This window comes from Prionailurus viverrinus, chromosome A1 (genome assembly GCF_022837055.1).
Source record: "Prionailurus viverrinus isolate Anna chromosome A1, UM_Priviv_1.0, whole genome shotgun sequence".
Taxonomy (NCBI): Eukaryota; Metazoa; Chordata; class Mammalia; order Carnivora; family Felidae; genus Prionailurus; species Prionailurus viverrinus.
Window position 1 is genome coordinate 233948257 of NC_062561.1, and position 14864 is coordinate 233963120.

The window sequence follows — 14864 nt, forward strand, 5'->3', positions numbered from 1 at the left end:
GGCTGTTCACATCCCGTTCAGGGTCGGGTAGTTACTGTCGGGGTTCCTCGGCCAATCATAGTGTGCATATTCAGCTGAACCATAGAACTACTACCCCTTGAATCCAATCACTTTATAATTTTGGCCATCGATATAAAACTGATTGTTCATACTGTTTCTTGGCACGTCATCATTCTGTATGTTAAATGAGTGCATCATAATCAAACCTCAAAAAGCAGGTGGAAAGAGAAGTTCTGAGTCTCATGGTAGACTATGTACGATGAAGAGACAATGAACAGAAGAACAAACTTGGTTATCAGAGATCAGGTCCAAGAAGCTCGAATTGATCTTTATTCTGGAGCTGGGGCCACCCCTGGGGCACGTGACCCCCTGCCCCGCTCAATATGCCACCAGCGCACAGAGACCAGCTCAGCTACTTGGCCCAGCTTTTGAATATATTTGCTAGTCACATCTTTCAAAAAGGAAACTTCACCTCCATAGGAAATGTGAAATATCTAGTGTACAGAAGCTAAGAGTTATTGGGAGCGTCCTGTATATTTGTTTATTAAGATGTGGGATTTTACTTTTTTTTTTTTTTTTTTTTAGCATTTATTTATTTTTGAGACAGAGAGAGACAAAGCATGAACGGGGGAGGGTCAGAGAGAGGGAGACACAGAATCCGAAGCAGGCTCCAGGCTCTGAGCTGTTAGCACAGAGCCCGACGTGGGGCTCAAACTCATGGACCGCGAGATCATGACCTGGGCCGAAGTCGGCCGCTTAACCGACTGAGCCACCCAGGCGCCCCGGGATCTTACTGTTTTATAGGTGACGTCGAACTTACTAAGGCTTAAAGACTTGCATTTTTTTTAAGCAGGGGTCCATAAACTACATATGTGCTGAGTCCGTTTCAGCAAGAAGCCCCGGACACTTGCCCAGCCAGGCTGGCACAGAGTGATGAAGGGGACGACGGTGGCGTGTGGCATTTTCAATTTGGGGATGGCAGTGCTGTCACACTGTCAGCCTGGAAGACCCCAGACAAGGGTTTATTGTACTCCTCTCCTATGGCCTCCATTTTGAGAGAAAACGAGAGGGCTCACGCATGTCCCGTCTAGTCTCTCACATGACTGGGTTGATGGCATTTGTTGGGGCTATTTTTTCATTTTGGAGCAGCATCCAAATAATACCGTAATAAAACATGCTATAGGGGCGCCTGGGTGGCGCAGTCGGTTAAGCGTCCGACTTCAGCCAGGTCACGATCTCGCGGTCCGTGAGTTCGAGCCCCGCGTCGGGCTCTGGGCTGATGGCTCAGAGCCTGGAGCCTGTTTCCGATTCTGTGTCTCCCTCTCTCTCTGCCCCTCCCCCGTTCATGCTCTGTCTCTCTCTGTCCCAAAAATAAATAAACGTTGAAAAAAAAATTTTTTTTTTAAATAAAAAAATAAAAAAATAAAAAATAAAAACATGCTATAAACAAAGGGAAATGAAGTCATCTGTCTTCCGGTGTGTTGGTGTGGAGATGAGAAGGACCAGCATTGGGGGGGTGGGGAGGGGGGATGGCCAGAAGGTATTAAATCAGAGAAGCACTTTCCAGATTCTCTGCTGAAGGCCTATGATGTCACAGACACGAAGAACTCCTGAGTATCACTTCTAAACTTCTTTAAAAAATGGGTTATGAGTAAAGAAAAGCAGTGAGAACAATTCGAGTCATGATGAAATAGGTGTTTTAATAGGCTTCCAGAGCGAGCTGGCCTTGTGGACACACGTGGCCAGTCTCTCTCCTGTCGGAAACTCTCTAATGTCGTATTAAAGGAGTATTCTTTCAAAGCCTGAAGCAACAAAGACAGGTCTTCCTGGGCCTGAATCCCTGATTGGAGGGGGGATGAATTAATGGTGGATTCCTAGAAGCTAAACAACCGCCCCCAACACACTTGGTGTGTGAGGGACCTGGATGAGAAGCAACAACCCGTCAGTGTACCACCTCCCTCGGTTGTGGGTGGTATTCGCCTAGTTGGAAGTGAAGACACTGGATTTTGATCTAACCAAAATTACAGCCTAGCTGTGTTCAGGTAACAGGAGACGGGGATGTTCCAGGCCCAAGGGTGGGGTAGGGAGTAAAGGGCCAGAGCCTTTTTTCAGTAGCCCACAGTAAATGGATAATGCCTAATCCTGGAATATTCTAGTTGTCAGATCTGTGGGATAAATATGCAAATATTCAACTAAAAGGTATGGGGGAGGGGCACCTGGGTGGCTCAGTTGGTTAAGTGTCCGACTTCGGCTCAGGTCACGATCTCTCGGTTCATGAGTTTGAACCCTGCGTCAGGCTCAGTGCTGACATCTCGGAGCCCGGAGCCTGCTTCAGATTCTGTGTCTCCCTCTCTCTCTGCCCCACCCCTACTCTCTCTCTCAAAAATAAACAAACATGGGGCGCCTGGGTGGCTCAGTCGGTTAAGCGTCCGACTTCAGCTCAGGTCACGATCTCACGGTCCGTGAGTTTGAGCCCCGCGTCAGGCTCTGGGCTGATGGCTCAGAGCCTGGAGCCTGCTTCTGATTCTGTGTCTCCCTCTCTCTCTGCCCCTCCCCCATTCATGCTCTGTCTCTCTCTGTCCCCAAAATAAATAAACATTAAAAAAATTTTTTTTTAAATAAAAAAAATAAACATTAAAAAAAAAGATACAGGGAAAAGGTAGAGTGGTTCTCTTTTTCATAAGAACGCTTCGAGGGCTATTTAACACTTATTTTATGTCTATGTTTAACATTGATAAAAATGATTTTTAAAGTATGGTCATAACTGGGTGCATTAAGTATTGTTAAATGAAACTTGCTTTATCATGAAATGGAAGAACATTAAGGTGGTAAGTATTGTGTCCAAGGTCAAACCCTGTACCCCTCCTATGTGGTGCTTCTTCTGTTTAGAATTCTTGACAAATAAATCTTCAAGAATTTTAATAATTGGAGTCCTGAATTCCACCCCCCACCACCCCACCCCATGCCCCATTTGCCAGACCTTCATTTGTACCCTACTCAATGACTGGGACGCCCCGCCTGTGCTTACAAGGGAGATGTCTGGTAGTGAGGGAAGGGAGGAGAAACAGAAATACCATGGCTGTATCAACGAGGGAAACGCTGTGAAACTTACACAGTGGAAGTTATTACAGGGGCGCCTGGGTGGCTCAGTCGGTTAAGCGTCCAACTTTTTCCCAGGTCATGATCTCACAGTTCATGAGTTGGAGCCCCACGTAGGGCTCTGTGTTGTCATTGCAGAGCCTGCTTGAGATCCTCTGTCCCCCTCTGTCTCTGCCCCTCCGCCACTTGTGCTCTGTCTCAATAAGTAAGTAAATAAATAACATATTTTTGCAAACAAGTTATTATTACGTATTGTGTATTTTATTTGGATAAATAAATACTCCATTACTCTTATGCTTAGAATCTGTGATCCCAGAGCTTAAAATACTCATTAAATCTCATTGAGCATTATGTTGTCCAAAAACGAAAAGTTGTGCTTCCATCATTTGAACTTCAAGCTTTTTTTTTTTTTTTTTAAAGCTAAGCTTAACATTGGAATAGTCAGCAGTTTTGGTTATTTATCAGGTGAAAGACGGAAGATGGTTTTTATGGGATCACCATTCTTATTCACGTAAGGTTACACTTACTGTCTCATTCTCCTTGTTGACACAAGATAAACTGTGCAGATTCCTTCTCTTGTTTTAAAGTTTATTTATTTTGAGAGAGAGAGAGAGAGAACATGAGCAGAGGAGGAGCAGAGAGAGAGAGAGAATACAAGAAGGCTCCGTGCTGTTACCGCAGAGCCAGGTGTGGGGCTCCATTAGGCAATCTGAGACTGTGACCTAAGCCGAGATCAAGAGTGGGACGCTTAACCGACTGAGCCACCCAGGCGCCCCTGTGCAGATTCCTTCTGTGGTTGACCTGAACACTGATCATCCTCTTAAATGTCCAATTTAACAAAAATTTAACAAAAATGTGTTTTCCACTTTGTAGAGTAGCCGGTGGGTGTCAGGATGTGACGTTTTAGAGAGCCCTGTCTCTCAGTAAGGGAAGGAAGCCCTGGACCCAGTTTATGCCCTACGATAAGCACCTGCCGCACCCTTTCTCTCCCAGGAGTACCAGCCTTGCAATATCAACCCGTGCCCCGAGCTGAAGAAGACCACACCCTGGACGCCCTGGACGCCCGTCAACATCTCGGACAACGGGGGCCACTATGAGCAGCGATTTCGCTACACATGCAAAGCCCGCCTGCCTGATCCAAATCTGCTGGAAGTGGGAAGACAGAGAATCGAGATGCGATACTGTTCTAGTGACGGAACCAGCGGCTGCTCTACAGACGGTGAGCAGCCAACCCCCCAGGACTGACCCAACTTGCACAGACCCGCGTGCGACCCCATCTCTCAGGCCACAGGCGAGCAAGGGGCTCTTTTCCTTTTGATTATTTTCCCCTTAGCAATCTACGACAGTGATCCCACAAGTGCACAAAAGCCTTTTGTAGCAAACTGATGGGAAAGAGTTCTATACTGAGGTGGTCCTGTGAACTCAGCCCTCAAAATAACACTGGCTTCTTAATACATCCAGAAGAGTTTGGGGGGGGGGGATTTATTTAATATCAGCAAATATATCAAGGAAGGCTCAGTCGTCTTCCATGAATCTTCTGACACTAAAATGTAAGCTGCAGATAAGCTTTTCCTGTGATTATCCCCAAACTGGACAAAGACAAAGAAAGACCATCTCTGTGTTTCTGTCTATAGAAGGATCTTTCTGCAAAAAAGTTCAGCCTGTGGGGATCCTTTAATAGTCTCTGAAATTGCTCTGCCCTTTTAATCCCTTCAATACCATATTAATAGCGGAAGGGAAAGCTCTAAGACCACAAGATGCACCCTCCGCCTGGCCCCGCTGCCCAGCGGGCTACTCTCCTCTGACAACTCACTTGCTCCCCCTGGAGCTCAGCTGTCTCCACTGCAGGAAAGGGGGTGAGCCTGGCCTTCCCAAAGAGCTTCATTTCCGCTTCCTTATTCATCACTTCTGTCTTTCCCATCTACTTTCACAAAATTTGTCCAATTCTGGAAAGGAAATAGGTGTTCACAGATGGTTCTCAGAACATGATGTGATGAGGACGGTGATAGTAATGTCGTGCACCTGGAACATTTCTCAGCACTTTTGTGTTTATGATTCCACCTCATTCTCCCAACATGAATGTGACATAGAAAGCATAGTCACCGTCAGTGACACTTTTAGAGAAGGATCCTTAGACCCAGGGTGGATGGCCTTGATGAACCACGGAGGCAGCCGCCATGTTGGACTGACATGGATGGGATAAATTCATGGGGGTGTGATAAACGTCCTCCTTCATTGCCAGAGGGAAATGGCTCTGGAGTGGCTCCACGTGAGGACCACTGGTGGCACGCTGGCCACAAATGTCCCTGTCTCCTCCGGGAGCCTCTGAACAGCAGGGGCATCTTGGATCTGCCAACCTTCATGACTGGAGGCTTGGCAGTTGCCATCGAGAGCCACACCTAATTGTATGTTCTGACATTAACTATTTCCTGACCTCAAACCATCCTGCTCACTGTAGTTCACCAACTAAATATAAGCCTGTTCATTGTTTCTTGAAAAAAAAAGTCTGCTTTAGTGAAAAATGTTGTGTGAATAAGTCTACAATTTACAGAAAGCAAACACCCATACATGTAGAAAATCAAGCAAAATGATATTCACTCTTATTAATTCTGTAAAACCCTGCTGTAAGAAGAAAAGATATATGATAGAATATCAAGAGAAAACTGAGGACCCATTTGAAAGATCTGCATTCCACAAGGGATCATCCTGTGATGTCATGTTAGCATTGTGACATAAAATACAAAATCCCCAGTTAAAGATGAATTTCAGATATTTTTCAGAATTTTTAAAAATGTGAGTATGCCCCATGAATCTTTTCTGGATAAGTATGACCCATGCAATACTTGGGACATACTTACCCTAAAATATTGCTAAAATTTGAATATCCAAATTCATCTGAAACTTGGATTTAACAGGGGTTCTTCTATTTTATTTGCAAAATCTGGCAACGCTGTCTCTGAGTCATCCACTTATTTTCTCATTTCAGAGCAGGCAGTGAATTTTCTTATTTCTTATGTCATCTAAGTAAAACAGAGACAGTGAATAGCAGTGTGTCCCTACAGGAATGTCATTGTCTTCTCTGAACATACATTTTTTAACCCTTTCATTCTCAGATGCATATAAAACCATAGCTGATATTTGTTTTCAATGATAGTAATATAAACTAAGAACAAGTTTGATACACATTTATAAAAAATATCCCATATTTCCTCCAAAAGTATATCTTGAGCAAGCCTTAAAATGTACTTCCTCTGCCTTGTGTCTTAGGGGCTTCTGGTTCTAATGACCATCCACACGTTTTGGTATGGACACCTTGAAAATACAGAATCGGGCTTCTTTGCCTCTGATTGCCCAAAATGAGGTTTGCCTGTGCATAGTTGTTTCTGTATTGATTAAGCACAGAGTACCGGTTCATTACAGAAAGACATTTCTAATCCATTTTCTCAAAAGAGCATCCTTCCTAGGTTTCTGAGCCAGAGTTTTTAACAACAGAGGAGCTCAGCAACAGGGCTGTGAGTATATTTGCCTTGTCACACCTCCCGGGAACTGCATGGCATCCTCAGAGTTTTTTGTTAAAACCCGCATCACATCACCAGCGTTTGAGAGAATTACTGAATATTTGTCACATTGTAAGTGAGCAGCCATTTTCACCAAAGCAAGCAGGAATTTTGACTGTGGCTAATTAAATGGCTTCCCAAGTGTAGAATGCTCAGAGCAGACCAGACCCCAGTACATAGGCAGAGCCTGTTCTTAACAAGACATTTCCTCGCTGCTGTGTCTTACCGCCACATGTGTACCTGGGGAAACACACCTGCTGGTAAGTGTGCTGTGAACTGCATGGGAGCGGGTGCCACTGGGCAAGTTCATTCACAGGTGTGTTCAGTTCCGGGTCAGGAGCTCCACCCCTTGCCTGGTTCTTGAACAGACACCTGTCGCCCTGGCCTGTGATTCCGAAGCAGTTAACTCTGAATTATTTCCGAGACTTTCACCAGCATTAATTCACTTTGGGAAGGCTCACGGATAGAGGAACGGGTTTAGAAAAACGTCTGAATCATGCTTCCGTTTGTCCAGACGGATGTCCCCAATGGTGAGCATGGCCTGGTCCTGGACAGCCCGGTTTTGTTGCAGGATTCCCAAGGGAAGGGAGAAAGTTGTGTTTTCTTTGTAAGAAGTTTCTCAGGAAAATAAGTGACCTACAAACCCAAGACCTATTCCTTGTATAAGGAAGTTACCACATTTACAAATCTAGTTCTCAGCTGCATCCTATGCAATAGCAACCGCAGAGAAAGAAGCTTCAGCGATTGGAGATGATCATTCGCCAACAGTCGTTTGGTTTTTGAAGCATCAGAAGTATTCAACCGATGTTGAGAGTGTAGTTCTAGAAACGAAGCAGGCAGCCGAGGCAGAGTGAAGGTTTGCACTGTGCTTCCTCTAAGGACTTCTAATAGAATCACACTTGGGCCATTTCCTTGGCAGGCCTTTCTGGCGATTTCCTGCGTGCCGGGAGATACTCCGCCCACACCGTCAACGGGGCGTGGTCGGCCTGGACGTCGTGGTCACAGTGCAGCCGCGACTGCAGCAGGGGCATCCGGAACCGGAAGCGGGTTTGCAACAACCCCGAGCCCAAGTATGGGGGCTTGCCTTGCCTGGGCCCCTCCCTGGAATACCAGGAATGCAACATTCTGCCCTGCCCAGGTGAGTGGATTGAGTAATCTGGAAAACTTCTGAAAAATCAAGGGCCTTAGAAGACCTTCTAATTTAGGGAGGCTCGTTTAGCTTCCCCAGCCTTAGGCTTGAGATTATATGTATGTAAGACTCACGGACTACATTTTCTAACTGCATTGGTGTAAAGACACATATAACCTAGGCTGGATTATATTCATTTATTTCTCCTGATATTTTTAAATGTTTATTTGTTTTGAGAGAGGGAGAGAAAGAATGAGTGTGGGAGGGGCAGAGAGAGAGGAAGAGGGAATCCTAAGCAGGCCCCGAGCTGTCAGTGCAGAGCTGACCATGAGATCATGACCTGAGCCGAAACCAAAAGTTGGATGCTTAACTGAGCCACCCAGGCGCCCCTATGTCTCCTGATTTAAAAGCAACTACAACATTCTTGTGAATCCCTATTAAAAATCCTGGGCCCTAGGCATCATGCCTGATGGAGAAGTCGGCCCTGCCGTCATCGCCTGGAGAGATGTGTTGTGTCCTTGAAGCTGGAGGTTGACCTCCTCCCAAACTGATAGGCCCAGCCGTCCCAGGACCGCCCTCCCCCCCATACCACAGGCTCCTCTTCCAGAATGACAGGTATCGAGAATGACCCACCAGGTGCCAGCCAAACCAGCCAAATCAGTCAGTCAGCAGGCCTCCACTCTGTGCTGAGTTCAGTCCTCTAAACACACACTCTTCTCCCCTGGAGGCTGACAGAAGCTGTGTTGTCTGTGTCCTGAGACCTGACGTCTCATTCGACGAACTCCCAGAAAATCACAGGGTTAATAAATGAGCCTGAAGAGCCTCCTTCCTCCAGGACAGGACGCTGTGTGCACCGTCTGTCCTAGTCAGCGCTCCAGTCTCTCTGTGTCCCCACTGCCACAGCTCTGGATGTGGCTCTGGCACCTGACTTGCTTCCACCTGATGCTCCCGTGGTCAGAGTCTGTCATCGATGCCGCATGGCCACCCAAACCCTGTTGACAGCTGTGCGTGTTGCCTTTGGCTCTGTCAAGTGAAGGCTCCAGGACAGCCGGGAATTCTGTGACGGAATTCCCTGCACTCCCTGCAGTGTCCCCGGCTCCCAGCATCAGCCTGGCACCCACGAAAGGGCTCTCAGTGATCGTTCACGGAACGATGAGAAAACAAGCCCGTGGTTACTTGACCTCCCTCCCTTCCTTCTTTGCTTCAATTCTGTCAGCAAACATTTCTGGATAGCCCACTGTGCACCATTCACAGGGAATACGTGGGCATGGTGATATGGTCCCGGGCAGAAAAGAACCTAGAGTTCGATGAGGAGGCATCCTGGGAATGATGTCAACCCAGTATGGTCACTGGCTATTGGGCTGATGACCAGATGTAGTGACTATATCAGCCAAGGACCCATTGAGCCGGAATTATGGCAGCTACCCCGATCAGGTGGCCCCTGAACTGGGTCCTGAGGGACAGAGAGGAGTTGACCAAATAGACAAGCAGGGATGGTGAGTGAGGGAGGGCTATTCCAAACACCAGGTACAGTGATTTTAAAGATACAGAAGCCTGCAAGCATAGCATCTTTTTCAGTGGGTACAAATAAGTTTCTTAGTTCCTTAAGCAAGGAACTCTCTTGCAGCAGTCCTCAGTGAACATTTGTTGGATGGGTGAATGGACGAAAGGTGGATGGATAGATGATGGATGGGTGCTGGGTAAATTGGTGGATGGATAGATAGGTGGATGGATGGACAGATGAATTGGATATTTGATGGATGGATGGATAGGTGGGGGATAAATGGATGATGGGTGGATTGGTAGATGAATAGATGGGTGAATGGATAATAGATGGATGGGTGGTGGACGAATAGATGGATAGATAGATGATGGATGGGTGCTGGGTAAATTGGTGGATGGGTGGTGAGTGAATTGGTGGATGGATAGATAAGTGGATGGATGGACAGATGAATAATGGGTAGATGAGGGATGGATGGATAGGTGGGGGATGAATGGGTGATGGGTGGATTGGTAGATGAATAAATAGTTGGATGGCTGGATGAATAAATGTACATTAAACTGAAAATAACATAGCTCTCAGCTTTGTAGCTGAGAATCCCAATAATGCCCTTGTTCCTAGGGCTGCTCAGCCCCTTTTAGGCTGTCTCTTCCTGTATTTCTCCAGCCGCAGGGGACTTTTCCCTTCAGCCACTCAGTTCTCCCAACCAAGTGATGTTGAGGGGGTGGGAAAGGTCACAAAGCCAGTTCTTTCCCACAGCCCCAGCACAGAGAGTAAGATTCCTCCCTGGAGCTGGGAGACAGTTTGTTGGTGACATCATCAGATTAGGATACGTGTTATAAACTGAACAGGGAGGGCGACAGGGGAATGTCAGGATCCCTCCATCCACCCACGCCTCCCCAGGATCCAGACATGGGTCCTCATCACTGTCAACGAGCTTCAAGTCTCCTCCAAATAATTTGGATGCCACTCTGGTCCTTGCATGTAAGGCTCAGGCCCATCTCAGACACATCCCTTAACATGACTCGGGGGCTATTTGTATTTCAGTTGATTTGATGGCCAAGCCAGTATCATGTGCACATAACCCTAATGTCTTGAAATAGCTCCGTCCTCATTTTCTTTCTGAAAGCCAACATTCCAGAGGGTTGTGGAAATATTCAGACGGGTCCCCATCACTTTCCACTTGGGAAGAGCAAGTTCAGGCGACTGAGTTGGGTAAATGTCTATCCTCTCTCCCACCTTCTAGAAAATTCCTGAACACACGAAGGGATGTAACTTGGCAAGGGGGGATTGGAAGCAATCAGGGATGTGGGTGCCAAGCTGCAAATCCAGCAATAGGGCTATTTTTTTTACCCCATTTAGGATACTCTCCTCCCTGTGAATTTACTCATCCTTAGTCCTATTGGGCCCATAAAGAACAGCCACAAATGGACGCTGTATCTTATTTAAAAACAAGTTTGTTCATTATGGTGAAATTTGAAAATCAAAGGCTAGATGAATGGAAAATCCTTTAAATCAGTCAATGAAAAATTTGATCTCCAATTCCAATTTGTATACTAAACTGCAATAAGGTTGTAAAGTCGTGATCATGTTGAAATGATCCTTTCTCCCCTCCCGTGGGTTGGTCTGGTAGTAACTTCACCTATGTAATTTTCCTCCAACACTGAGCAGTAGCTTGGTCTTTCTTCACTCCCTTTGTCAATCCACGTTTATTTCAGAACTAAGGATTCCAGATCTTGACCTACAAAGGTAGAATCAACAGGTAGTTCCTTGTTACCAAGTACTATTCAAATTCAAATAAGAGTCTGTGTATATTTATGAAAACGTTAAATATGAGGGAGGAGGATCCTGAGTGGGAACGACAGACTATGAATCAAAGTGATGAGTTGGGGCAGATGTGTGTTCTATAGATAACATGTTAGACACCTGTGATGAGCTTAGAACACTCTGCCTTTCAAAGCCTGAGTCCACGCTTTGTTCTGTAAACCACAGGCAACAAAAATGGCTCATGAGACATAGCTTCTGCCCAGAAGGAGCACTGAGGATTGGAGTAGGGGCAGCTGTTGCAGGAAACTTCTGCCCAGGGGTCCTTGGAGGAGTCTAGAGCACAGCTGTCCTACAGTGACAACCTGTGTGGCCCAGGCCTCCGGACGTTGGGGAATCCACGTCAAACACGCCCACGTCCTGGAGAACTGTAAATGTCGGGCTTTGTATCTCCGACAGCACACAGGATGCCTGACACTCAGACGTTAATCATTCCATTTTGCTTTGCTCTTTAGATCACTAGTAACTGTACTTCCTGTGGCCACCATTCTTATGTTATTGTAGTAGGTAGATGCCAACACGAATTGGCATCTTCTTCTATGAAGTTGACCTAATCCATACATTCCATTGCTCAAAAATAATTCCCTACAATTGATTGCTTTGCTCCTTGCAAAAAACCTGGGATCTGAGCTTTCGTATATTTGTCCGATCTTCCTACGAGCTGGTCTTTCTTGGCCAGGAGGAGATTCCCGCAGGAGTTTTAGCGACGGGACAGAAGTTACGTGAAACCCTACACTGTGCCGAGTCCTGGGCTCAGCCTGCCAGGCCTGCTCCCCACGCGTTCCCTCTGCACCCTAACCCTTCTGCATTTCAGTCCCACATTTCTAGAATACAACCCCCCCACCAAGGCTGGTGGTGAGGACAAGGGGGGCAATACTGAGCGAGTTATTATTTCCACTCGTGTAGTTATTTTGTTAGTCCAGCCTAATTTATGTAGTGGAAAAGGAAGATTTCATGTGCTCAGCCCAGCTCGGTTCCCCTGGTGTGCATGGCTAGCACGGAGTCTACATTTGTATGGTTTTCTTGGCTTCCAAGTTCCTGTTTTCCGACCAGGTTCTGCATGCTCCCTGGCAGTGAAGGCTACGTCATGGAGCTTTTTAATAGGCTGTTATTTCTGTTTTGGAAACACGTTAGCCTTCCTAATGTGAAATGGCATTTCCATACTCAATGTCATTTTTCACCCGGTATAAAGCACCATCCCCCTTCTCCCCAGTGTCACTGCCCCCAGAGGAAGGTTGAGATTTGAAACATAAGCACGAGGATGACGTGGTGGGGGGCGACGAGCAGGGTAGAATCGGTCTGGGGGCATCGGACAATTACAGACCAGGGCGACTACCTGATGGAATGAAGTGGCTGGAATTGTCCTTTGATTTCCTTTTGTACAGGGAGCATCTATTTCCCCAACTCTTCGATATCCCTTGGAGCAAAGCAATTGCCGTGGCAATTGGTAGAGGTACGATGTGATCTTGTGGTTTAAACTGACAAGTGGGAACGTTTTCGCAACTGGGTTCGGTTACAAATGTGCCCCCAAACTGCTCACATTTTGAGCGAGAATGACACTCTCTCTGTCAAACAACCAACAGTCCTGGGCTGGGGGATGTTTTTCACGATCCCCACTGGACAGTCGATGTGAGGGGCGGGGGTGGGCAGCCTTTATTAGATGAGATGAGATGATACTTAGCGTACTGGTTGAAAATGTGGATAGGAGCGAACACTGTTTGAAAGACCGCAAGGTGGGTTGTACATAGGAGCTTATTGGCTCCCTGCTGTGTGTGACCGTTAGATCCTGCGTGATCATAAAATGATTGCGAAGGAAAGCACTCGATGTTTGGTTTATTTTTAAAGTGTTTACCCTTTTTTTGTGTTTGAGTAAGAATATTTAACATGAGAGCCACCCACGTGAGATAACAAAGACTTAACAAACCTTTATTAAAAGACGATACTGTTGAACAGTTGTACTGTTCGGACAACACCAGACGGTACCGTTAACTACAGACGCGGTGCCACACAGGCGCATAGTGTTGGCTTCTGTGAACAGTGGTGCAGTGGGCATAGGAATGGAGGTATCTTTTAGAAATCTTGATTTCAGTTCTTCCGGATATCTATACCAGAAGCGGGACTGCTGGGTCACACAGTAGCTCTGGTTTTCATTTTTTGAGGACCACCATAGTAGTCTCCCCAGCGGCCGCCCCAGGTTTCATTTGCACCGGCAGTGTGCAAGGGTTCCAATTTCGCCACATCCTCACCAGCGTTATCATCTGTCTGTCATTCTTTTTATAATCTCCATCCTGGCAGGGGTGGGGGGATGTCTTAGGGTGGTTTTGAATTGGCATTTCCCCGATAATGAGTGATGTTGAGCATTGTTTCATATACCTGTTGGCCATTGGTCAGCAGGTCTATCATTAGCCACAAGGGGCGCCTGGGTGGCTCAGTCGGTTAAGCGTCCGACTTTGACTCAGGTCATGATCTCACGGTCCATGAGTTGGAGCCCCACGTCGGGCTCTGTGCTGACAGCTCAGAGCCTGGAACCTTCTTCGGATTCTAGGTCTCTCTCTCTGCCCTTCTCCCCCCCCACCCCCCACCGCCTCTTTCTTTCTTTCAAAAATAAATAAACATTATTTTTTTTTTTAAGTGAAGAATCCTCAGATCACATGGTTGGTTCTAAATTGGGCTCTGGAACCATCTAGAACAAGTCAGTAGACCCTTCTGAGCTCCAGACTTTCCCGTGTACACTCTGACACCTTTGACACCTGTCGCTCTAAGGCACTACGACTTAGGGGCACCCTTTTTGGGGGTGTGCAAGTATATGTGCTAGAGACCAAACTTCAGCTCCGGGAAAAACAGCCAGCAAGCATCCTCCCAGTAAGATTGGATGTGGGAGAGGATTTTTGAAACTTACACAATTCTAGGCAAACACCTGACTGCCTCCTTTTGCTGGTGTCACAGCCTGTGGCATATATCTGACGGGTTCCCCCTTAGGCTCTAATCTACCTTATTGCCTATTAAGTAAAATGTATAAACTTTTGAGTCACAAAGTTCCCAGTTAGGTCACAGACTCGTTTTAAAATTGGTTTGAAATGGTTTTGTTTTTCTGTTTTTTGTTTTTTTTTTTTTTTCATTGTAACAATGAGGGGGGGCCTGGGTGGCTCAGTGGGTTAAACATCCCGCTGCAGCTCAGGTCATGATCTCACGGTCTGTGGGTTCAAGCCCCCCCGCGTCGGGCTCTGTGCCGACAGCTCAGAGCCTGGAGCCTCCTTCGGATTCTGTGTCTCGGGTCAGATATGACAGTAGCAGAGACTGAAGCCAGATGAGGTGTCTGTTTTAGCAACTTCACCTAACGTGGGGCAAGCCCTGAGGTCCCAGAGCCAGGCGGGCCGCTGATCCCAGCGTTCAGGAGGCCCGTGGGCAGGTATCAGAAGCCTGGCCTGGGGAGAACGGGAGTCATGCTCTGGGTCACCAGCAGTCATGGAACCAGTTATGCCTCACGCCCTTCGTGTAAAACTCACCTGCATTATCATCCTGAAGTCTGGCCGCAGATCTTGGGGATTCCTGTCTTTGGTCTCCTGTCAGTGCACTTCCAAGGCAGTGTGGTTTATGCTTAGTCGGGTTGTTTGATGCCCCCATCTAGAAGCATCCTTCACGGTTCCTGCCAGGACCCGTTGGCTCCTTTCTATCCCGCTCTCGTGGAGCACATCGTAATGTAATTAGTAAGGAAGCCTGTGTCCACAACTGCTGATCCTTGGCTGCAGGTCCA

General features: G+C 46.8%; 1 protein-coding gene across 3 annotated transcripts in view; it reads left to right on the plus strand.

Moving 5' to 3' along the window:
- Positions 1-14864, plus strand: part of SEMA5A (semaphorin 5A) — a 476129-nt gene that overhangs the window by 450040 nt on the left and 11225 nt on the right. For all 3 annotated transcript variants that reach the window (XM_047864782.1, XM_047864783.1, XM_047864784.1), the window contains exons 17-18: positions 4093-4318; positions 7576-7794. In XM_047864782.1, the coding sequence (XP_047720738.1) occupies positions 4093-4318; positions 7576-7794 (445 nt within the window). The remainder of the gene's footprint in view (positions 1-4092; positions 4319-7575; positions 7795-14864) is intronic.